At 40.4% G+C, this 25,635-nt stretch overlaps 1 protein-coding gene across 12 annotated transcripts in view; it reads left to right on the top strand.

Annotated features, from left to right (window-relative positions):
• Nucleotides 1-25,635, top strand: part of ENPP2 (ectonucleotide pyrophosphatase/phosphodiesterase 2) — a 110,737-nt gene that overhangs the window by 66,336 nt on the left and 18,766 nt on the right. For 6 of the 12 annotated variants that reach the window (XM_047841841.1, XM_047841838.1, XM_047841849.1 and 3 more), the window contains exons 12-20: nt 4,148-4,303; nt 6,346-6,454; nt 9,213-9,338; nt 13,062-13,093; nt 13,785-13,912; nt 16,396-16,483; nt 16,645-16,732; nt 17,837-18,021; nt 20,439-20,490. In XM_047841841.1, coding sequence (XP_047697797.1) covers nt 4,148-4,303; nt 6,346-6,454; nt 9,213-9,338; nt 13,062-13,093; nt 13,785-13,912; nt 16,396-16,483; nt 16,645-16,732; nt 17,837-18,021; nt 20,439-20,490 — 964 coding nt within the window. The remainder of the gene's footprint in view (nt 1-4,147; nt 4,304-6,345; nt 6,455-9,212; nt 9,339-13,061; nt 13,094-13,784; nt 13,913-16,395; nt 16,484-16,644; nt 16,733-17,836; nt 18,022-20,438; nt 20,491-25,635) is intronic. The other 6 variants (XM_047841846.1, XM_047841844.1, XM_047841847.1 and 3 more) reach the window with 2 other exon arrangements.

The raw sequence follows: 25,635 nt of genomic DNA, 5'->3' as shown, positions 1-25,635 counted from the left end.
ATTTAGGCATAGATATATACCTGTGAAACCGTCACCACAATCAAGACTATGAATGTATCCATTATTCCCCCAAATAAAATTAATTCTTTTTTTTTTAATTTTTACCGTTTATTTATTTTTTAGAGAGAGAGAGAGAGAAGGGGAGCACAAACAGGGGAGGGACAGAGAGAGAGGGAGACACAGAATCCCACGCAGACTCCAGACTCCGAGCTGTTTACACAGAGCCCAATGCGGGGCTCGAACTCACAAATGGTTAGATCATGATCTGAACTGAAGTCAGATGCTTAACCAACTGAGCCACCCAGGTGCCTGAAATTAATTTTTAATTGAGAGAGATGCACTATTGAATGAATCTGTTTAGCAGAGCAATGTAATGCCCTTTTATCAAACAGTAATCTTAGTTGGAAACAATCTGTTATATGATATCCAGTATAACTTCAAATTCAGAGGTGGGAAAGAGATAGTTGTGTTTTGTTACGTTCCTCATTTGTCTGGAAATGGAAATCTTCGCAGTGTTGCAGCATAGATCACTTTAAAACATGACAGGATTTGCAAATCTAAAACGTCTTCCATCTCTCTTTCTAACTAGTGTGGTAAGATCTACATCGACACAATAAAACTTGATTTGGGATAAAAAATCATTTCAAAAACTCTGTTAATGGAAGCTGCCTTCCATTCTCTAATAGGCTGTGACAAGACTGCTCATGATAATTAAGTTCATTGTGTTCAGCATAAGATTGAGTAGGAAATACAGAGAAGTGTGTTGGTTTAAATACTTTTGAACAAAACCCAGTATATCTAAACAAAGGCAGTAAATACCAAGAAGCTATAAATATTTTTGAATGTTTTAACATCAATTCTGTCATGATTTTTTTAAACACTGGAAACTAATGGCTATGTGAAACCATTCTTAGTTTGCCTTAAATCATTGAAGTTATATAAGTCTGATGCTCTTTTTCCTGTCCCTTTGATGTTTAACGAGTGTTGCATGATTATGAAACACAAATGATAAAATGAGATAAACATCTGCATGAAACACAAATCTTATTCTTGCCAGAACAAGCATGGCTGTTTTATCTTTAGGATGACTTTCTTTGAGATTAATCTAAAGTGAACAAAAGGAACTACATTTTATGAAAATGTTAAAAAAAAAATCCTAAGTAGTTCCATGTGCCTTATTTAAAAGTTCAGCTTTGCTTGAATAATAATATCCCTTAAAAGATCCCATGGCATAGGCAAGCCAGAGGTTGGTTTAGCCATTCTTTTAAAAGGAAGAAGCTGGACTGGGGCCGTTCGAGTCACCTGGCGGGTAAGTGGACTGAGCGGTAGAATCTCAGAACTCCTGGGCCAGGGTCTTCCCATAGAACCATTTATCTCTCCTTTAGTCCAGGACATAAGCAGAATGGTCATTAATAACCATGTTCAGTTCATACAGAAGATTTTCTTCATGTCAAAAGTTGGCTTTTGACAATATGGATGAAGTATAACTCTTACGGTCCTGATTTCCTTAAAAGTCATAAAGCTCAGCAATGTTTTTTATCCATGAACATCTCTGGATTTCTAGAATGTGTAGTTCAGTTGTAATTGCATACTTGAAAGTGTCTGTGTGCATGTTTTAATCAAGAAATAAACTGAAAGGTTTCTTTTAAAGTACTGAGCAGTGATAAATGCAATGTAATATAAGATGCTTTAGTTTGTTGTAATGATGATGCTGTGCTCAGGGTTACTCCTAAATATACAAACAGAGATATTTTTCTTCTAGAATTTTTGAATTAAGACTTGAAGGTATTCGTGCTATGTTCTTTTTCGTATTAATACTTACTTTTAACTGGGATATTCTCATGTATCCCCTGAGTAAAACACTCTTAATTAGGTCCTTGGAATGTATCTTCATTTACGATAACTTGGTAACCTGGTCACTTTCTTCTGGTAAGGCAAGAGATATTTTCAGATTTCAACTATTTTTCATTTGGTTCTAGGAATCCTATTTCTACTGAAAAATAAAAACAAAACCATTTATGCTTTAAAAATGCAAAACCAAAACAAGCCAGCAAAACCTCTTTTCTGTAGTAGACGAATTGGTTTATATACCTGTAGATCCGTTATATACATGTGGTGTGCGTGTAAAGGCTTTACAAACGGAAATATTATTCATAAAGTCAGTAACATGTCTTCACTTACATCTAAGGAGAAAATACCTTGCATTTGAAGTTTAATTGAAAAAAATTCAAAATGCTGTGTGCTACAACAAAGTGGAAATCTGTGCATTATTTGCTTAATGTCTGAGTATACTTTTTCCAGGACGATTCTCAAAGACTATTAAATGAGATGACCAAACTTTGGGCTAATAGCTTCAATAAATGGTTTATTGCTCCTGGTTTCATAGTGTAATGGTGAATGTTCAGAAACATGCTTGCTTTTTGATTGTGAGCGCAATCTTTTTCTCTTTGACCTGTGCTTTCTCTGTGACTCCTCGTTCGGCTGCTCTTCCAGGCCTAGAGGCAGAGCTTTGGCTGGCTAGTTACTACCTTCAGATGGCAAAGTATTCTTCTGAAAAGCAGGGAAATTTGCCCCTCTCCCTCCGGTCCTCCTAATAACCTCAGGCTAAATCTTCTAAAGTCAGACTAAAGTATGGCTGGTCAGTGAAATCTTAGCTTTTGTCTACCTCTAACATTTGAAGAAGGAAGTACGTGCAATATAATCACTGGATGAAAACTCATTTTGGCTAAATCCTGTTTCTCCCGCTGCTCCTCTAACCTGCTGCAACCAGAAGAGCTCACCTTTGGAGTCTTCTGAATGGTGGGGTCTCTTGCAAATGGCTGGGTGTCTGATGGGCCGACTTGAGCACTAGCTGAAATGTATTTAGTGACCATGAAATGGGAAACTGTCTTTTTCCTTTTGCTTCTCTTCTCGTGGAGAACTGCCTGAAACTAGATGCATTAAAAAAAAAAAAAAACACCAAACACCACCAAACCAGAGTCCATGGGGCTGTGTCTTTCAATTGCTCTGCCAGGGACAGAGGATGAGGTGGAAACAGAAGTGCCTTTGCAGTGGCTTGCTCTGGAAACGGTGAAATGGCATGGCAGATGGCCTCCCTCTTGGATACACTAACATTGTTCCTCCTTCTGCCCCTTTCTGCATCTGAATGATTCTTGGAGCAGCAGTCCCACCAAGAGAGACTCAGCCAGGGAGACGTCAGGGCTTGCTGCTTTAATTCACCTTTGCACCATCAGCAAATCAGGGGCCTGTTTTTCTCTAGCGTTTGGAAGTCCCAACGGTTATCTTCCTTACTCAGGTTCTGTGTCAGCCTTCACCACTCTCTCTAGATTTTCACAACGAGATGTATAGAAAGAGTATAAGCACATAGACTCTTTCTTGAGATCTATACCAAGATGAAGAGATCTTGATGAGTTCTACATTTTACCTAATTTTGCAAGATAGTTTTTTAAAAGACAGTTTTATTTATGGTTCTCTCTTGGCTTTAGAGGTCCTCTGTACCGAAAACCTAAATTATCAGTGGGAAGGAAGTTCTCTCTCCTGCTGAAAGTCCTGATTTATCTAAGTATACATTTATGTCCAAGGAGGATTGCTTATTATTTATGCTCCATTCCATCCGTGGTTTAAACATTTTCCCCTAATCCTTGCAAATGAAGGTGACACTTGCTTTGATATAGTGGTGGTGTGAACAGATATCCATCAGATCTGAATTGGAGCCACCTACATGAATCCCACGGTTACCTTGAAATGACTAAATGGCTAGTATTTTATTTGGTTTTCTGCTAGTACTTTATAAATGGAGAGCTCTTCATAACCAAAGACCAGTCTCTCCCTAATGTGGGATTTAATGGAATGCAGAACTGTATGCCACCTTCAGTATATCCACAAGCAGTCTCCTTAGCCCAAGAGAAACCCACGTGACTAGATTCTCTTAAATTATATTCTTGCTCGCAGCCTCATGATGGGTTTAGGAAGCTTCTCTCTATAGAGTTCCATGAATCATTTCTCCTACCAACTTTTTCTCACTTAAGGAGCCTTAGTCTTTTTAACTAAGGCTCTGCTGACCCAAGATGGCAAAGTGTGAGCTTTATTATCTGACCCAGAGGGACAGACGACTTCTGAGTCCAGACATCTCTATCCGCCAGTACAGGAGAGTAGTTATGGCTCACCTCTTACTCCGGCTAAGAGACCTAAGAGGAAGGTTACCCCTAAGAGGAGACAGGAAAGACCAGTTGCTCCTCCAAAGAAAAGAAGAAGAAAATTACATAGGATGGATCATTATGCTGCGGAAACTCGTCAGGACAAAGTAAGTTTATCTATTGTTCCAAAGCTTTGTGGCGGGTAGGTCTGAGTTGAAGGTTTTCTTTAGTGCCTTGCTTTGAAAATCAGCTGAATATGTTTCAGAAAAACTCTGGTTTTGTCATTCTTGGCTTTGAGTCCAGAAGAATCTGGCACTTCAGAGGTTAACACGAACGTGAAGACCTCCTGAACTTTCAGCAAGATGGGAAAAAAGAACCTTCCACTTTCTTTAGAATCAGTTGCCCTAAACCTAGTATTAACATTTAGGCTTGGACGAATGTTAGGAAGGCTGTTGGTTTTGCTTGCACTTATTCATGGAATTGGTTACAATGGTTTGTAGCCTTGGTTCTTGAGACAATCCAGCAAGGCAGCGAGGGGATTCCTCAAAGACCATATAAATTCGAACTCAATAGAAAATTGGCTTAGATTAATGGTGCATACCTTCAGAGTCCAGAAAAGGTCTTAGGTTATAGACAAGGGAATAGCTGAGGTGGAAAGCAAGAGAAAACAATGGGTAGTTGGAACTGTGTGTATTTTCTTATAGAGACATGAATAATGTCGACTCTTCAGTACATTCAGAAGAGGTTAGAAGTTGTCACTTCTCTCGAAACCTTCAGGTACCTCTGAGGCACTCTCTTGCTTATGACCATCTGAAATCGTCACTGAGAAGCAGGTCCTGGATTTCACCTGAGTTGTCTGGTGAAAATAAGGCATTGCCAAGCATTGACATATTAATGCTTTTGGTATGTTTTTGTTGAGGCAAAGGTCTTAGAAGAAAGCATGGTTTTCCCAGAAGCAAATACCATTTAGTTCCACACGTGGTAGCCCTTCAGATGATGCTGGCGCATATCATTCTGAAACTTTTCACTTGTGACTTACTCCTTGGGACAGAATTTGAAATACTGACTCCTGCCATGAAGGAAAACAAGTTTACGGCTGATTTTACTGAGGATGTGATTTGAGGAAAGGTCTTGAGTCATCTGAGAAGACACTAATGGAGGATAATATTATATGTCTGAAATAAAAAATGACATGCAGACCTTTCTGTTCTTACCAGTCATCTTGGGTGTATGTGTGTGGTTGCAGCTAAGTTGTAAAATTCACCTGAAGTACAGCCAAGTGTTTGTCTGATGAGGTGTTTCTTGGAAATCTTTCCATCGCATAGAGATGACAGTGAGAGGGAAGTCTCTAGTGTGTGGGAGAATTCATACTGTTAGAATCTTCCACTGGAGGCAAGAAAATGAGAGATGGATTATATTTCTTAAGATTTGTAAATCTTCAGACAACTAAGTTTTTGTGTTTCCTTAAGCTGAATAAGAATGCTAGAACAAGCTCAGTGGTTCACTTCTTCTGAAGTTAAGACTCTTGTAGATTCTTATTCACTCAAAATCAGCTTGAAAGGGACTAAATTGAGAAGCAATAGCTTGTTTCTTAGAAGAGATTCTTCTAGTAACCTTGTTTCTTGGAAGAGATTCTATTACGGGGTCTATTATTCTCAGACATTGACAGTTAAGTTCTTGGAGACATTAGATGGAGTCCATTGTATTAATGATGTTCTAATTTAGCATCAAATGGAAGGGTACCATTTTACCTCAGAACTGTTTTTGATTCACTTAGCCTCCATCGTCTTGCCATGGTTCAAAACCTGATGTGATTTCACCTAGCAAACAAGAGGCTTAAACTATCCATCTGACTTTCTGCTTACTCTCGAAATTCTTGGATTTAAATAACATTGTTACATTTTAGAAAGGCCAGTTTCTCTCTAAAAAAAAAAAAAGAATTTACCTTCATCTTTCTGATATTTTTGTCTCACAGAATCTTAAAAGGGATTGAATGAGGGGAGATTTTACATTCCTGAAATAATACAAATAAAAGTGATCAGAACAGATTTCCATTAAGAGCAGCAGACAGATCTCCCTAGACAAAGCTCTGCCTCTGGGCCTGAAGTTTTCTTTCCAGAATGTTCTAGGGGTAGAAGATCTATGAGAAACTAAAAGGAAAAAAAAAACCCCAAAAACCTGCTGGGCCTAATTTGCTCTTTTTTTCCAGATGACGAATCCTCTGAGGGAAATTGACAAAACAGTGGGGCAATTAATGGATGGACTGAAACAGCTGAAGCTGCATCGCTGTGTCAATGTCATCTTTGTTGGAGACCATGGTAAACCTTTGTTTCTTCTTCGCTAATAGGACAACTACATAGATCATGTTTCTGATGGAGAACGCTTGCCCTCAGAGTCCCAGATTGTATTCTTCACCTTCTTCCCTCTTTCTTTAGGGTAGGGAAAGAAGTCAGGCCATGACTCAAAAGTGTGAGATGACACGAGATGACCCTGGATCATTCTGACCCAAACCGGGGACTTCCTGTGTCATCCTTTTCTTTGCAGGAAAGAAAGTCTTTCCACAAAAATCTGTCTCTTGCCAAAGTGTGGCAGACAATTTTCTTGCGGTATTAATAGCTTCCTCTCTGTGACATATCAGGTGATACTACTCATCTCTGCTAGCCACATCCCCAAAAAGAGCCTACAGAGTTTATGTGGCTAAAAAAAATAAATCTAAATATGATACGGAGGAGGAGACATAGGATTCTTGTCAAAGAAGAGGTATATAAGTAAAACGATTTCCCTGTATTAACTGAGAGAATTCAAAACCAAAACCACAGGACCTTGCTTCAGTACAGAAACTGTTAAAGAGAGGAAGAAGCAGAGTTTTTCTAAATCACTGTATAAAGTAGAAGAATTCATAACCACTTTGTTGAACATCATAAACATTAGATATTATGGAGCTGCAGGGAGTTCCTCAGAGGGCGTTCTTATTCACAGCTGTGTACCCTGAGTTCTATCTAGAGAGTGCCTCCTGCATTCCAGAACTATCAAATTGAAAGAATGACCCTGGAATGTGGGCCTGCTCCCTTCTAGGAAAGGGCTTCAGAGAAAAAAAATTGGTAGACTCTTTGGTAGTTGTGTTAAGAATGGCAGGCAAGGGTCCCTAGTCAAAGGTCTGCTTTGGGCCTGTAGTTTTCTTTCCAGAATGTCCTAGAAAATCTAGAAGAAGTTAAAAAAAGAAGTTGTGGGACTTGCTTGCTCTTTGGCAGGGGCTAAATGTGACCCTCTGCAAAATCATGCTCCATAAGATTGACTTGGGAGAGAGCTACAGATAAGACAGAGATTCTGGAGCCTGTGACACAGCTGATTCAATTTAAGTTGCCCAGAGGTGTCAAGAGCATTTGGTCACAGGCTGGAGCCTCATGTCTAAGAAGTGGATGGGTGCCAGCGAGTCACATGCTGAAGCATTGCAAAGGTCTTAGTTTAAAACCTTGTCTTACCAGGTGCAGGCTTCTGAGATGAGTAGATTGCTTTAGTTTTGGGAAGCCTTTGCGTCTCTTTCTTAAAAGGTAGTATGGTCTAGTATTTCAGAGCCTGGGCTTTGGAGTAAGAAGTAATTTCAGTGGAGTTCAAATTGCACTGTGCCACTAAGGAGCCACCTCGTCATATGCGGCCTCCTCATCTGCAGAATGAAAACACTAATACTACCTACACAGAGTTAGTCCAGAGGGTGAGAGTGATGACGCTTGAGAAGCTCTTCACATATGGTCTTTGAAAGCAAGAGAGATGGTTCACCGCTACGATGGCAAAACTGACTTCCTAGACGTGTAACAAATGGAAGATTCTTCCAGTCTTCCACCAATATGTGTTTTGAGACTTGCTTTTTCTGAGTTAACAGTGTACTAAAACAGTAGCTGTTCATTGTTTTTTCTTTATGATGGTTTAAATGTTAAAAGACAAGTTGTATCAACTTTGTGCTATGTTGGGATATGTTTTTGTCTTTCTTCATTCCCATTTGTATTGCAAAAGGGGTGGGGTGTCTTGATCTGGGATCCCAGAAGGTGATAATTTGGAGTTTATCAGGTCTGCGCCACTCTGGGTTGTATTTCTTTATTCCAAAACCTTACGATGTCCTTTACAGAATCACTTATTTTCCCCCTCTTAGAGAATATATTGGATTGTGCAAAGCAGTATATTAAATCTTCATCGTTCTGTGTCATCTCATAAATTCCAAAATGACCATAAATGTGTCTATCAGTCCCCATAGTCTATTATTGTGACATTTGAGTTTATGTTGTTTTTTTATTCATCTATTTTTAATATTGATTAAGAATTTTTTTTTTTTTGATTGGGGCAGAAAACCAGTCTTGGGTAGGGCAGGAATATTTGTCAGTTAAAAAAATTCCCTACCTACACGCTTTTTGTGTTTGAGTTGCTAGCTTTCAGTTTTGACTGATTACATTGTTTACAACTTGTTCTCAGCAATATTTTGTTTTTCAGTTTGGGTGGTCATTGGGGCTGACATTTTTTTCTCATCTCTTGTTGCCAGTATTGTTTTGTCAGTAACGTCCAAGGCCACCAGTGGCGACAGGCTGAGGACTGGTGATTATGCACTCAAGTCAGGAGATACATTAGAGAGAATTGGAAAATGACATTTTGTAAAAGAGACACAGAACTATGTATTCCAGTTATTTACACCACCCCCAGCTGGGAAGAGTTTGAAGCAATCTAGGATTTTTTTTTTTAGAGTAGATCTTTTCCATAACGACTGTGTAAATAGCTTTTTAAAAAGAAGATCGTAGTCACTTCCTCTGTCTTGCTGTTCCTGCTGAACGACTTAAAATGATCATTGAGATGATGCAATTTCCACCTTCTGGCACTGCAAGATGATGTGACTATATCAGAATCTGGTGAAGTGATTATAGAAAGGAGCATTAAAAAATGTAAAGTCAACTTAAGAAATCTCAAAAGAGGGGGATCCTCACAGTAAGTTGTTAGAAATGAATTAGGGACATGCCTGGGTGTTATTTTTAGTGTCTGTGTTAGGATATTAAGTTTACAATCACCTGAAAATATGTTCTTTGCCCCCTACAGGAATGGAAGATGTCACCTGTGACAGAACGGAGTTCCTGAGCAATTACCTGACTAACGTGGATGACATTACGTTAGTGCCTGGAACTCTAGGAAGAATTCGGTCCAAATTTAGCAATAATGCTAAATGTAAGTTGCTTCTCAAAATGCTAAGTTGTTAGAATGGTAATAGAGTAGAGTAGGTGCAGCCTCGTTCTCTGAAGCTGAAATTCTTGCGTAAAAATCCTCACTTTGCTACTTCTTAGCTGGGCGACCTTGAATAAGTCATGTAAAAACTCGAACCCTCAACTTTTTCATCTGAAAAATGGGATGTTAATAACAGCTACTGGATCGAGCTGTTGTGGAAATGAATCTATGTGTATCACTCAGAGAGGGTCCTGGCACATGACAGCATTATGTAAATATTTGCTCTTGTTTTCTTTATGTGGAAAATACACTTAATTTGAGACATGCGCATAACCATAAACTTCTGTTTACAGCAGAGGAACATTTCAACAAGAGGTTCAAGCTTACTCTTTAGCTGAGGCAGGGGAGTCTGTGACAGGTTTGTCAGAACCACACTCAGACCCTGAATGTCCCTAGGAGCCCAGTTAAAGGGGACTCTTCAGCTTTATGAAAGTGACCAACACAACCCTGGGGTCCTGCCCTTGGGAAGTGGCAGCCATTTTGAAAGATTAGAAATAAACAGGAACCGTCTTATCGCTTATGTTGTACACACTCAGGTTATGATATGCCACTGACCAGAACCTTTATCGATAGAATAGGATGTCTTAGGTGGTGCCTCCCTAGCCCCTGAGAAGTCCACAGTTTTATTGGAGACATGCTGCATTTGGGGGAAAAAATCCTTTAGAGGTTTTAACCTTGGGAATAAGAAACCATCGGCGAAAGTGTAAAGCTTTGGAAAATTAAGTTTTTCCCAAACTGCGTTCCTGAGTCAACACAAATGGGAACAGTTCCAAGGTCAGCTCCAGGCAACGTTGTAAAATAAACAAATCCTCTGTGTTTCTGCCGTCTCTTTTCCATGCCCTTTCTGTCCTCCGGATCCTCCCTTCTCCTCTGCTCACTTGAGACAGGAAGGCCCTGGCCAGGGACAGGACACGGTCACTGTGGTATCTCTTGAATCGGTGCTTACATTTTAGGGCTTGTGCAAGAAAGGTTTTGTCTATATTGAAAGGTCTTTTCAGTAAATGAATGGTAAATGGAATGACGAGGTTGTTTTAGGGGAAAAGGAAAACCTTGGGGCCAATGAAGTAATAAGTACCAATAATGAAATATTTCATACTTTACAAACGCTTTCCTATATGTGATTTCATCCCGTGAGAGTCAGTAGAGTGGATGGTTAGCAGCACAGACAGGGTGGCAGGATGTCTAGGTTCAAATCCCTGCTTGGCCGGGTGGTCACTTTATGATCTTGGGCAAACTAGTTACATGGTCTGTGCCTCAGTTTCCTCATCTATTAAAAAAGGATTGTTGGAAAGATTGATGAGAGATTATATACATATCCCCTTGGTCAGTGTTTAGCACATAGTCAAAGTTGTATAAATGTTAGCTATGATGATGGTGTCTTGGCCATGTCACTATTTCAGTTAGATGTGTATACAGTCTTCTTCAATCCTTCTAATAACCCTGTGGGACGGGTGTTATTATCCCCTTTTGCAAACAGTAGAAATCAAGGCTCCGAGAGAGGTGAAGTTTCTGGTGAGAAACAAGAGAGCTAGGACGTGGTGGAGCTGGGATGTGAACCCACATTCACCAGTTCTTAAGCACCGCCATGTGCTGGGTGACCACTTCCGCTCATGCAAAGCAGGAGCTGCCAGCGTGAGAGGCCTGAGAACTTGAGAACTCGAAGTTGGTGTCTTAAGCGTGGACTCAGGCAGCTGTTATTTTCCAGTAGTTCTCTGGGATTTATCTGAGCACAAGATTGCCCCGTGCTGTTTATTTTTCTTCATCATCAAAGAACGTGACTTAGCTTGTTTGGTCCCTTTGAGTATTGTGGTTTATGAGTCCACAGAGTATAGAAGTTCAGAGGATGGCCCGCTCAGTCAGATTGCCAGGGTCCCAGTATAAAAGCACCCCTCTTCTAAATGCCCTTTGGCTTGGTGAGGATTCTGTTAGCACCTACCTCCCAGAGTAGCTGTGACCAGAGAGAAAGTGCCTGCAAAGTACTCACAGAGACTGCACATGATAGGGACACAATTTGGGTTCATATTGTTGCTACCATTATTACTTTCTTGCTTTCCATTAAAAAATGCAACTAAAATTAAACCCCAATTTAGGTAGGATGGAGTCCACATTTTAGCTTTGGATTTCATAGCTTTAGAATTAAGATTCTGAAAATTGTCTCAGAAGTATGTGTACTTACACTGCAAGACAAGCTTACTTATACATTTTTTCCTTCTTTTTTTTTAAATTTTACTCATTTATTTTGAGAGAGAGAGAGAGAGAGAGAGAGAGCAGGGGAGGAGCAGAGAGAGAGGGAGAGAGAGAGAATCTCAAGCAGGCTCCGCACTGTCAGTGCAGAGCCTGACGTGGGGGTCAAACTCATGAACCATGAGATCACGACCTGAACCAAAACCAAGAGTCAGCCACTTAACGGACTGAACTGTCCAGGCACCCCAGTGATGCATTTTCAAAAAATAACAACAAGTATTTATTTATTTATATTAGCGAATGCTTACTGAATGCCTACCATGAACCAGGCCCCGTGGATACAGCCAGAAATGACATAGACATGACCTACTCCACTGATAACTTAAATTTCAGGGAGGGCTGGGGCACCTGGGTGGCTCAGTTGGTTAAGCGTCCAACTTCAGCTCAGGTCATGATCTCGTAGTTTGTGAGTTCAGACCCCACATCGGGCTCTGTGCTGACAGCTCAGAGCCTGGAGCCTGCTTCAGATTCTGTGTCTCCCTCTCTCTCTCCCCTCCCCAACTCATGCTGCCCCACCCCCACCCCCCCGCCAAATAAGTAAACATTCAAAATTTTTTTTAAAAATTTCAGGGAGGGCTGCTTCATGAGCGTTGGTATCTCTTCCGTATGCTGCTTTCCTTTTCTGCTGATTCTGTAATGACACAGTAAGGCAAATTTTTTGAAAACAAAACAAAATCCAACCAACCTACAATCTGCTCTTTCTCTCCACACCCCCCAAAAGGGGACCTTCAGATAATGTAATCCTGTCCACAGTTTAAACACAGTCATCATTTACATAGTTTTGCTTTTAGCTAGCTCAGGGTACTGACTACAATACCTTTTGTTTGCTGGTTAGTAAAAATAAAGGAGGTGCATCCCTGTGTGTGTCTGTGGCTGGAGAGGGCAGCTACCTAATTAGACCCATGATGTTACTGGGGAAACAAAACTCCATTTAGAAAAAAAAAATAACTCAATGGAGTAGAAGATTCATCTTAAAATGGATGATAGCTTGTTTCAAAGACCTGCAGATAAATAGGAAGTGTCACTAAAAGCCCCAAGTGCCCGATTTAGTTCCTGATGGCAAATTGCAAATAAACTGAAGCCAAGATCCAGAGGGACCACTGGGGAAACTTCAAGAAGATGTTTACCTAGCATTATCTTTGTGCTCTGGAAGGAGGAATTCCCTTCCAGAAGAGGAGAACCAGACCTTGCCAGGAAATGTGCCATAGAGGTATTTCCACGTACATAGCTGCGTTCCACTTACCAAAATATTAAATACTCACACACAACTTTACACATATTTTCAATAGAGCCTAATGTGATAGCTCTTCTGGGAGGGGGGGGAAAAAAGAGAAACAATTGAGTCCTTTGCTGTAAAAATTATTTCTCTCAGTGATTATTGTCATCTTTTTTTGAAATTGCTCTCCTTCTCTCTTTGAACAGATGACCCTAAAGCCATTATTGCTAATCTCACGGTAAGTATGGCAGGTCACCCAGTCTCTGCCCTTGGAGCGGCTTCCACACACTCACCTCCTAGGTTCACCTACCCTGTGGGGTGGGAGGAACATTTTCCTTACTGCCCGGCAGTCCCATATATTTGTTTCTCTAAGAGTTTTCAAAACTTCAAAACTGGACAGCTGCAGACTCCCTAATGGTCTTGGCAATGACACAAACTGAGAATATTTGATCTTTCCATTAGAACTGAATAGTATTCATTCATGAGTAAACAAATCCTTACTCTCTCTGAAGCAGATCTGCCCATCACCCTGTTCCATCACCCTCCCCACCATGCAGGATGTAATCACACAGGCCTGAGTGCTCATCTCCTCCCTTCCCACCCCTCCTCCCATCCTTGACTCCAAGTAGTTGGAAAAGGCTTTAGTGTTGGAGTTGCTGTTAGTGATAGTCTCACAAGTCAGGAATGTATCTTAAAAATTCCTAACTACCCTCTGATAACCTTCCATGTCATCTACCAAGTTATCAAATCCCCTTTGAACCTATTTGTTTTTAGCTTGTATTATTTGATAGGGGATAACAGATTCCATTTATTCACTAACTAGCCCTTTGTTTGGCTTACAACCTCCTTCAACTTTCTAGAGAGAGAGTATGTACGGCTTTTTCTAGAAAACGCTCCATGTAAAAGTCCAATTTCCATTTATATTTCAGTGTAAAAAACCAGATCAGCACTTTAAGCCTTACATGAAACAGCACCTTCCTAAACGCTTACACTATGCCAACAACAGAAGAATTGAGGACATCCATTTATTGGTGGACCGCAGATGGCATGTCGCAAGGTAACTTGGGGATTGGCTGTCCCAGTTTTTGATCTTCATAACCACCTCTTTGGCAACTGGAATGCTATAAGGTCCTTAGCCATGAGAAAAAGAAATCTCAGTTGGAAATCCCACCATTTCCAAATACTTTTTATGCTAGATAAACAATTAGCGCTGAGCCAACACATCTCTATTTTCTGGATCTCAGCCTCTTGGTGTCTCTTTGAAGTCTCTCAGTGCATCTCTGTGTGGTCTCTCTCTCTTTCTCTCTCTTTTCACTTTTTAAATTTACATTCTAACCTCTATCCTTATTGCTTGAGTAGGTCAAAAGTATGCCTGGGACATGGACTTAACCACAACTGGACTGATTTGGTCTCATTTGACAAGACTTACCCTGTAGCAACATTTGTGGAGGAGTTTAGAAAATGTTGTTGCCTTAAATATTTTAAATGTTTACCTTCTTTTGAGCTACAAAAGACTCTCCAATATTGAAGATACCGTTTCTTGCTCTTGAATCTGATGTAGAATGTGTCTGGAAATTCTAAGCACTTCCAAAGAATTAATCATTAAAAGGGTATCCATTTTCACACAGACCTGGAAGAAGCCCTTTTCCGCTCACTCTTGCTCTGACTTGCTCCTCAAGAAAAGTTTTGGGAGTTGGTCTGTAGTGATAATTGAGCAACTACTATATGTACTGTACTTGGGTAATGAGTTTACAAGGGAGAGAAGATGATGATAAGATTGTGGTCCTCTAGAAACTTCTATCAGTGTATCAGTTTGAACCACCTTTTGGGACACATGTGACACATACATAAATATCCTACTGTAATTGTCAAGGGTCTACACAGAGTTAAATATTTAGGATTATGAAGAGAGATGTATGAAGACCAGAAATTATTGAAACCATTTAGAACAGACATAGGGGGTCTTCATGAAGTAGTTACCAAGATATGAACACAATGGGTTTCGCTGAGTATGTCTTCAGGACCTTTTATGGATGGTGTAGCTTGGAAGAGAGAGCAAATTTGGTGCAGTTGATAGGTTGATACGCAGAAAAGCTGGTAGTTGAGTAGAAGTGAGAGATGATGACAGTTGACCAAGTTAGTGGAGACCAAAGCCAGGCATTTTACTAATCAGTAAATCTTCTTTTTTTTTATTTTTTTTTCAACGTTTATTTATTTTTGGGACAGAGAGAGACAGAGCATGAACGGGGGAGGGGCAGAGAGAGGGAGACATAGAATCGGAAACAGGCTCCAGGCTCTGAGCCATCAGCCCAGAGCCCGACGCGGGGCTCGAACTCACGGACCGCGAGATCGTGACCTGGCTGAAGTCGGACGCTTAACCGACTGCGCCACCCAGGTGCCCCAATCTTCTTTTTTTTTAAAGTTTATTTATTTATTTGAGAGAGACAAAGACAGAGTGTGAGTGGGGGAGGGGCAGAGAGAGAAGGAGAGAGAGAGAATCCCAAGCAAACTCTATGCTGCCAGCACAGAGCCTGACGCGGGGATGGAACTCACGAAACCATGAGATCATGACCTGAGCAGAAACCAAAAGTTGGACACTTAACCAACTGAGCCACCCAGACACCTTAATAATCAGTAAACCTTTTTAATTTAACTTTGCACTGTTGAGTTATCATATGCACATATCTCATCATCCCAAGCTGAAAGCACTTTTCCTAGGAGTGGGGACCCAAATGTTCAATTTGTTTTCCACCAGGCATGTCAGTGCAGTGCAATAGATTCTGTAGGCACTTACAAGGATCCATAGAAATGGGACCCACGGGAGTATTTATATTACTAAACATGGAAGTATTTTGGAAACGTGCTGCATGACATTTAAGCAAAAGACATCTCCCTGTCATAACAAGAAAGGTCAAGTGGTTTTGATGCCTAGAGAGCAATGTTTTCACTTTCTTATTTGTAAATAGTGATGTTGTCTATGGGAGCCTGGGCTTTTGTTAAATATGTCACTAATACATGTTAAATTTGCCACTCAGTTATACCCTCTAATTGTATTATATTGATAGGTAAATTTGTATGTAAACACTTTTATAAAATACATCTCCATTCATTGATTAAATAACACATATTTTGAAAGTACCTATTATGTGCTTGGCTTTGAGCCTAGTGATAGGGATATAGAAGTGAACCGGACAAACATGGTCCCAGGGTGGAGAATCTTACCCTTGTGGAGCTAGGGAAGCACATTGGCAGACAGAACATTACCTGTGACTAATGCTTTGCTCAGCACAAGCAAGGTACAGGACAGTAGCTGCCTTGTCTTCAGAGGCCCCCATTTGTCCTGTGCCAATTGTCAACATAAAGGCACCTGGGGAAAATGAATAGCATCATCTTTTCATCACTACAAGAACGATGCAATTAACATAGAGATGAATATGCCTGTAAAATCCACTTCTTGGAGATTTTGTGTGTGTCAAAATTGGCTTCTTAGGAGTGATTTCATGAGAAATCCTGACTAATCCTATGATTGTTTCGATGTAGGAAACCTTTGGATGTGTATAAGAAACCATCAGGAAAATGTTTTTTCCAGGGAGACCATGGATTTGATAACAAAGTTAACAGCATGCAGGTATGACCACATAACTGTGAATTGAAAATGGATTTTAGTGATTCTCAGAAGAGCTAGAGAATACTGGCATGAGAGAAGTTGAACAGTATTCATAAATGGAAAAAGGGCTGCTACTAGATACCAGCAACGTCTAATTGTTTTTGTTTCCTTTCTCTTGGAAGACTGTTTTTGTAGGTTATGGCCCGACATTTAAGTACAAGACTAAAGTGCCTCCATTTGAAAACATTGAGCTTTACAATGTTATGTGTGGTAAGTCACCTATTTAATCAAAGCCAACGAAGCAATCTGAGTTATCGTATGAACTTCAGCGAGGTCAGAGAAAGAACCGAGGTATCTGTTTTCTAGGACCACTTCACCTCCCTGCAAAACATTGGTGTAACTTGCCCACTGGTTCGAAGGACAGAATATCATCCCCTTCTAAGGCTTCTTTGTCTTCCTTTAACAGTTGACTAATGGGGAGTTCTCCTAGTGTTGTTCTTGGCAGCCTCTGGCTGATCTAACATCACGTGACAGTTTGACACCACTGGTCAGAGACCTGGTGAAGCAAGGAGAGTTCCTCACAGAGCTTTCTCCCACCTCCATCTCTGGTGTTGCAGCCCGGTTAAAACGGTGCCAGCTTGCATCCTGGCCAGCTATTTATGCGCTCCTAATTATTTTTCTTCCTTGAGCTTCTAGTCGCTGAATGAGGACAACTTTTCCTATTTAGTAAGGGAGTGCCGGTCTAGTGGTTAGAGGGGGAGTCTGAAAGTCGGGTCTCCTGGGTTCTTTTCCCATCTTGGCTGCTAGCTCTCCCCTGTCCTGCCTCTCAGCTTAGGCAAGTCACTGTGTGCCTGCTTGGCAACTATTCCCTTGCTATGAAATCAGCCTGTTCATTTCAGAGCAGCCTTTCAAGGCACAGGGCCAAACCCTCCTCTTCTCCCCATACTTCTGTGGAGTGCATTAGAGGGCAGGCTAGGGGTTATTTATTGATTATAAGTCTCATTTCAAAAGGTGGGATAAAAAATCTCAGAGATGCAGGAGGGCATTGACACTGACTCTGGTAGTCCCTATAGCTGTCACAGACATAAGCAATAGCTGGTCAAGGCCCTGTTCATTCACTCTTTCTTTTTGGGAATGCGTCTCTCTATGGGCAGGCAACGAACATGGCTATTTCAGAAAGCTGTGGCAAGACATGTTCAGGCTAGAACGGTTCAGGAGCTAAGAAAGGGGGGCTTACAAACTAATTTTGGCTTTATTCAGTTCTGCTTTGTGTTCAGAGTTTTCAGACCCTTGGAAGATGCATGGTTTTGACTCTCACTATCGCTCCTCAAAAAATATTTATCAAGCACCTGACTCCATTTCTCTACTCACCAGATCTCCTGGGCTTGAAGCCAGCTCCAAATAATGGGACCCATGGAAGTTTGAATCATCTCCTGCGCACGAATACCTTCAGGCCAACCATGCCAGAGGAAGTTACCAGACCTAACTATCCTGGGATTATGTACCTTCAGTCTGATTTTGACCTGGGCTGTAACTGTGATGATAAGGTAGAGCCAAAGGTAGAAAAAATCTTTATGTTTATTATCATGGAGGAGCTTGTTGGGTATAGAGCAGTGCTGTCCAATAGAATTTTCTGTGAAAATGTAAATGGTCTACATCTGTGCTGGCCACTGACCAGATATGGTTTCTTGAGCACTTGGAACTAAATTTTAAGTCTTGTTCAATTGCTTGAAGTTGAAAGAGCCATATATGGCTTGTGGCTACCATATTGGGCAGCATAGATATAGAGAACAAACGGCAAAAAAACTAGAATTCATGCTGCTATTCTGCAGCGTTATAATTCCTAACCAAAGGCTTTCCTTTTTTTTCAACGTGGATCGTGTGTCTGTCTGTCATGGTCCCAATAGGAAACAGATGGCCTATGCACAAAAGGTTTTTAAAGAGAGTTTAAAGGGATTGGGTAAATCATGTTTAATGAGAGGACTATTTACATGGGCTGGGCAGGGTAGAGGCAAGGCAGTGAGGGACAGTGAGGCACCCTGGCGCTAGAGGGTGCCGGTCCTAGACCTGAGCAATAAAGGGACAAGAACATGGAGAGAGAGCTGTATGGGGAGGAATTCCTGGATTTGGTAGATGGGTGTAGTGAGTACACTGCAACCTGGGGGAGTAGATACCCATTGTTGTCTCTCAGGAGCTGGAGGCAAGCTTGCTCTTTGGAAGAGTCCTTAGAGGTCAGTCTCCCAGGGTGCAGAGCAGGGGAGGGTGGTGGTGCAAGTAGAATCCGCCCAGTACATTGTGTTTGAAGAGTTTTTGAATATCAAACTGTAAGTGTTAAGCAATAATTGACTTATTGAATTTTATATTGATCAAAGTCCTTTATGGTTACCAATCACTGCTCGGACAGCAAGAAATAATCAGTGTTACCACACTGAGTTGATGTGATTCCAACACAAAGCAAAACAATCTGCTGTGTTTGCATGTGTGGTTTTATTATGGGTAAATGTGTGAACCTTCTAGTAGACCTTGGAAAAATGGAACATAGCTCTCCGCCTGCCTGCCCTATCCCCTTCTACTATTTGCTACCTTCCAGGATTCCTGGGGGCCTGGGAGCCACAGGATGAGAAAAGCTCACCACTGGAGGAATTCAGCTTGCTCTTCTCCCCCTGACCCCTTTTACTTCTACTTCCTACTTTGGCTCCTGAGGAGAATGAACAAAGCTAATTACCATCCACTACTATCTGTCAGGTCATTCTGAGACCTCAGCTGGAGGTGTCGTGTTACCAAAGTCAATAGGAAGTGGCCTTTGAGGTGGATTCCAAACATAACCCTACAGTAATCTTTTAGTTGTATCTTGCTTTCTGAATTACCTTTCTTCTGGAAAACAAGAAATATTTTGGATTTGTTATCTTAAACCATTTGAGAGGAATTCTGGATTGTCTTTATTTTGTCTATGGGTTTCTCCAAAAGACTACATTCCTTTTCTTAAAAAAAATTCCAGACATACTGCAAAGGTATACAGATTAATAAAATAAATGCCACAATACACACATCATGAGAAAGAAGATGTTATAAATTCAGTGGAAGCTCCATGTATACACTCCCTGCCAGTCCTGCTTCGTTCCTACCCCAAAGGTAATTAGTAACCTGAAGATAGTATACATAATTGCCAGGCAGGTAATTTTTATTCCATGCATATATGTCTCTTTAATAATATATTAATTAATCTTTGATATAATTCCCTAAAATAACTTACGGTATAGTTTTGCATATTGTACATTTGTGTGTGAACGCTGTTATACTATATGTATTCTGCAGTTATTTTGTTCATTAATACATGAGTTTTAGCTCGTTCATTTTTTACCACTTATAGTTAATACTTCATTGTGTAAACACACCATAATGATTTTTTTCCTTTTCCTATTTGAGAACATTTGGTAATTTCCAGTTGTTAGCATCTCCGAACAATGCCGCAGTAGACATTATTGCCAGTCTTCTCGTACACATATGCTAGTGTCCCTAGGGTATATAATGACAGATAGAATTGCTGAGCCATTACTTTCCAACCTTGGAAAAGTGACTTCATAAATCAGTTTGGGAATCACTTTAGTGTACCTAGGATTAATCTGAAATATTGAGGCACTATTCTAATTAATTTACCTGTATAGGTACCCAAATCATTATTCTCACCAATTTGGGAGCCTGGTTCCATGACTGTCCACAGTTTGAGGGAAAGGAAACAGAGTCATGGAAAGATTAAAGAAGGTGCTCGTGGCCACAGATCCACTGGGAGGTGAAGCCTGGAATGTCAGTTTGAGATAAAACAGTAATTCCTCTACAGGGCTTATGATACTGATGGAATTTAGGGTCCTGTTTTGAATTTAGCAAGATACTAAGTAGAGAGAAGCATGCAGGAAAGACAGGACATTTCTGATTTGCTTTTTTTTCTCCTTTCCTTTTCTGGTTTTCACACATGAAGAACAAATTGGATGAACTCAACAAACGCCTTCATATAAAAGGGTCCACAGAAGGTGAGGAGTTGATGGGAAAAACAATCAGATAAGTTTTGTTTTTCAGTTTTCAAAAATTGAAGAGACCTCTTATTTACTTCACAGTGTAAGCACAATATTTTTGAAAATTAAAATTGGAGTTGCAACGTGATTTTAATATCCATCTGGCCAAGGGTATTGGTTTATTCTATGTACAGAAGATGCCAGCTTTAAATAGCTGGAAAAATTCCGTTAGCTTTTTTGTTTCTCAATAGCTTTTAGGCTCCTGGAAAACAGACATACCATTGTGTATCTGTTGGGTCATAAGTGAAGGTGCCGTTGGGGACTTCTCTGAAGGGACTGGAAGTCACAGTATAAATAATAGCAGCTGGTACTTATGCTGAAGCTTATGTACCTGGAGAAGCAAGGAATGTGTTGTGGTCGGGAGAGATATGCAGAATGAACTGTATCAGAACTCCCTCTTTATATGAGGATCATCTTGAGCCCTCTAACTAATTCTCCTTTTGTTTGTATATTGTACATAAAATGCAGTGTACAATGATAACATGCGTGTATTAGTCAACTTTTGCAAGATTGTGACTAAAGAAGAGAGTCTCAGTGGTTTGTACCAAGAAAGCTGCATTTCTTGGTCACATTTCGGTATGCTGACTCCAGGCCAAGTGTGGCTCTGGGAACTCTTTATTCTGGAATCCAAGCTGCAGGAACAGCCCCTAGCTGGGGCATGCCCTTCTCATGGCAGAGGGAAGAGACGAATGGTAGAACCACGCAGTGGGTCTCAAGGCTTCTTCTTTCTATTATTATTATTATTATTTTTTTATCTGAGAGAGAGAAAGAGAGTGTGAATGGGGGAGGGGGCAGAGGGAGAGAGAGACTCTTAAGCAGGCTCCACGCTTAGTGCAGAACCGGACATGGGGCTCAATCCCACGATCATGACCTAAGGCGAAATCAAGAGTCGGAAGCTCAACTGACTGAGCCACCCGGGCGCCCCTCAATGCTTCTGCTTTTACGAGGCATTTGTCATTACCATTCACAATTGGCTGGTGAAACCAGAGCACATGAAACCAATGGAGGAGGGAAGTTTTCTTTCCACAGGGATGCCGTCCTGCAAGATACATGCCAATGGGTGGTAGTATATACTCCTTTACGAAAGGGCAGTAAATAATAAGGAACAATGGTGCCATCTACCTCACAAACTCTTCCTTCTGGTTTTGAAATTCCAGAAAATAAGAAGAAAATAGAAGGGGAGGGAAAGGCTCCAAGTTAGGTTACTGCAGTAGATGAGATAGCAAACAGCAAATGAATGATGAAAAATATGTTAAAAAGCAGATAGAACTCAACACAACAGCTCCAAGTCAGGCAGCAAATGCATGTTGTCAATCCTTCTGAGAGCATTGTTTGAGCTATTAGCTTACATAGGGTCCTGTTTATCAGATGTGTTATTTTCAATCTGGTTAAGTAAAGAACCAGGAAACCAGTGGATTTTATTTACTTGACTTATTTTCCCTTAAAAATTTTTTTAAAAATGTTTATTCATTTTTGAGAGGTGGAGAGAGAAAGAGGGCAATCAGGGGACGGGCGGGGGGGTGGGGGTTGGACACAGAATCAGAAGCAGGCCCCAAGCTCTGAGCTGTCAGCACAGAGCCTGGGGGCTCGAACCCACGAACTGTGAGATCGTGACTTGAGCCGAAGTCGGATGCTTAACCGACTGAGCCACCAAGGCGCCCCTGACTTATTTTCCCTTTTGATAAAGATCTTCATCTTCCTCCTTTTTGCCTTTTTGTCTCACCACCCTCCCTTTTCTCTCTTTGAGCAAAGAACACACAGACTCTTGGGCATGTAGTTGGATAAACAGCTTTGAAAAATAGGACTTAGTAGAAGGTATACAAATCCTCCACAAACTCTAGAAGTGATTTGAAATGTTTGACATCTAGCTGCTGGTGAACTACAGGGTCATTATAATTAGAAAAACTGGAATGTTGACAGGGTAAATGGGTGCAGAGTCTCATGATTTGAGTTTTTCAAATATTCAATCACCAAGTCAGAGAAATAGTAGTAAGATGTTTCTCTTATGGAAGGCACCAATAAGGGGTGCCTTGGTGGCTCAGTCAGTTGAGCATCCGACTTTGGCTCAGATCATGATCTCATGGTTCATGGGTTCAAGCCCCACATCAGGCTCTGCACTGTCAGCTTAGAGCCTGGAACCTGCTTCGGATTCTGTGTCTCCCTCTCCCTCTGCCCCTCCCTGGCTTGTTCTCTCATTCTCTCTCTCTCTGTCTCTCTCTGTCTCTCTCTGTCTCTCTCTGTCTCTCTCTCTCTCTCTCTCTTAAAAATAAATAAGCTAAAAAAAAAGAGAGACACCAACAAAATAGTTAGTTATAAAAACTTTTAATGGACTCGTATTTACGCTGGTTCAGGATCTGGCTGTTCATGATACTGAGGCATTTCCATTTTGGGAAAAAAAAATCATGCATTTAACTTGTTGGTGACAGTGTGCTCATGTGACAAAATCAGTCTCACAACTCAGCATAAAGAGTACTCTCAAACGTCTGAGCATGAAAATAAGCATCTTCTAGGTGAATCACTGACTTTCAGGATTGAAGGAGCCCCCCGCCCCAAGCAATACTCAGAGGTGAACAGAAGTGTCTTGTTTCAAGATGATTTTACATCACTGAAGCTTAAACTTGATATGCTTTCGTGGAAATGGACCTTCACAGGTGTTTGTTGAGCGCCCACCCTGGGCTGGGAACTGATTTCTCTGAGACATCATTTGGTTTTGTCAGCCGTGTCACTGTTAGTTTCCTGCATGTGACATCACAATTGTGGCATAAAATGTTAGGGGAGGATCACGGTAGCGTATCTCTTTGGTTTGCTCATGACCTAGTGGGACAGTCTTTAATGATATAAGGGAGACTTTAGAACTATTGCGTGGAATAAAAATAATTATGTACCATTGACTTATTATGTGCAAAGCATTTCCTTGTTTGGATTTTGGGATATGTATAAGCCTCAGTATTCTCTCCCCCTGTCCTTTTGTAACTCTGTCTCTTGGTCTTTGTCTCCTTAAGGGTCATAACTTAGTCATTTATTAAGCCGCAAAGTGACATTTTCTTGGTCAGAGTTATCTCAGGTCTTTATGGTGTTTCCTGGGTCATAAATCTCATCTCCCACTTGAAATATCGGATGTCTGCTCCACCAGAGTAAAACTTCATGAATTCGAGTCATTGTGTAAGTGCATGTGCATGTTATGTTCAGAGTATTACTTCTCCCTTCTGAATATCTTTGAATATATATTGAGACTTCTATACATAAATATAGAAATTTTGTATTTTGTAAACCTAAAATTCTACACAAATGTAAAGTTGGATTATTTTTATTCCTAGTTCTTTTTAAACACACCTGTGGGTAGCTAATTTTTTTTAAGAAACCACGTGTTGTACATATTCCATTTGTAATATTCATGTGTGGCTATTTTAATGTTAAATGCTGCAAACCCTCTCCTACTTAACACACATGTACAAGTTGTACCTTATGGTAGTGAAACAGCCCAGGGGATACTTGAGGCATATTAAATTAATCTTAGGCAATCTTTTGCTCTAAATATTTAAACTGTTATAGGATCAAGTCTTTCACTAAAATAAAGAGGAAAAACAGCAATCTAAACTGCTTGCTAAAGCCTTAATGTTTCTAGATTTGTGGGGAATTCTGGATTTTAGTTGCATGACTGTGGTTTCCAAATCACATGTACATAATGTCTTAGCAAACTTACTGTGCAATGAAAGCTGATTTCTTTGAACCATTGAGTCAATAGATGAATGAATGAGCAAAATGAAAAATTTTAAATCTCTCATAGCAAGCAGTTTGAGCATCATAATCAGGTATAATTTTCACTTTAAGAATAATTGTACTATTTATTTTCGCCTTAGTCTTTATTCTATTTACATTTATATAAAAATGGTTTATATTTTGTTAGATTCATATTCACTATCACCTTTGTGAAAAAAGTAATTAAAAATCATTTTAACACTGTATACATTGGACTCTTTATCACACACACAGTAAGAAGTTAGTTTGGATGGATAAATGACTGAAACACTCATAATTCTTATTAACCTTAAAGCATAAAGAGACTAGGCTAGACAGGCAATCTTTGTAGCTCTTTCCAATTCTGAGATATTTCTAATTTTTGTTATTTCTGGAGATGTTAGCCGTGCCAGAGAAAGTAGGAGATATGCTTGTGCTTCTCTGTGTGTGTATCCTTGTGTGTGTGTGTGTGTGTGTGTGTGTGTGTGTGTGTGTTGGGGAAGATTTGGAAGAAATCAATACATAGTATAATTCTTTACAATTGACACTGAATTTGAATAACCTTTGCCTACCAGTGTTCCTTGCTGCTACTGAGGTAGAGCATATGTTCTTTACAAAATCACTACAACCACAGCCACTTTGGGTCAAGACTAAGCTGGGAACTTTACACTTTTGCCTCTAAACAATGCAACATCCCAGTGAGATGTGAAGCTTTGGGAGATTAAGTTACGGAATCACAGAGCTATCAAAAGCTGAGATGAGATTTCATTCCAGGTCTGTGTGATACAACAGCCCTGTGCTTTTCTCTATAAATGCTTCTTATCCCAAGGGTTGGAATGAAGACGAAGTGTCCAGAGAAACTCAGCGCTTATCAGGGTTTGGAAGTTGTTTCTGAAGTACAACTTTGATACAAATTGCCGCTCTTTTTACATTTTAATTAATTAATTAATTAATTAATGTTTATTTATTTATTTTGTGTGAGAGAGAGAGAGCACGCTCAAGTGTGAGCAGGGGAGAGGCAGAGAGAGACAGAGAGAGAGGGAGAGAGAGAATCCCAGGGAGACTCCATGCTCCCAGTACAGAGCCCCATGTGGAGCTCAAGCCCATGAACCATGAGATCATGACCTGAGCTGAAATCACGAGTTGGACAGTTAACCAACTAAGTCACCCAGGAACCCCTGCTGTTCTCTTTTTTAAGAATTAATTTCTTTAAATTTATTTAAATTCCAGTTAGTTAACGTACGATGTAATTGTAATGTTAGTTTCAGGTGTACAATTTAGTGATTCAGCACTTCTGTACAACACCCAGTGCTCATCACAACAAGTACACTCTTTAAGCCCACCCCTCCACCCACCTCTCTCTGG

The sequence above is a fragment of the Prionailurus viverrinus genome, chromosome F2 (genome assembly GCF_022837055.1).
Source record: "Prionailurus viverrinus isolate Anna chromosome F2, UM_Priviv_1.0, whole genome shotgun sequence".
Lineage (NCBI taxonomy): Eukaryota > Metazoa > Chordata > Mammalia > Carnivora > Felidae > Prionailurus > Prionailurus viverrinus.
The sequence above is the reverse complement of the archived record's forward strand: the minus strand, read 5'-3'. Positions and strand labels throughout refer to the sequence as shown.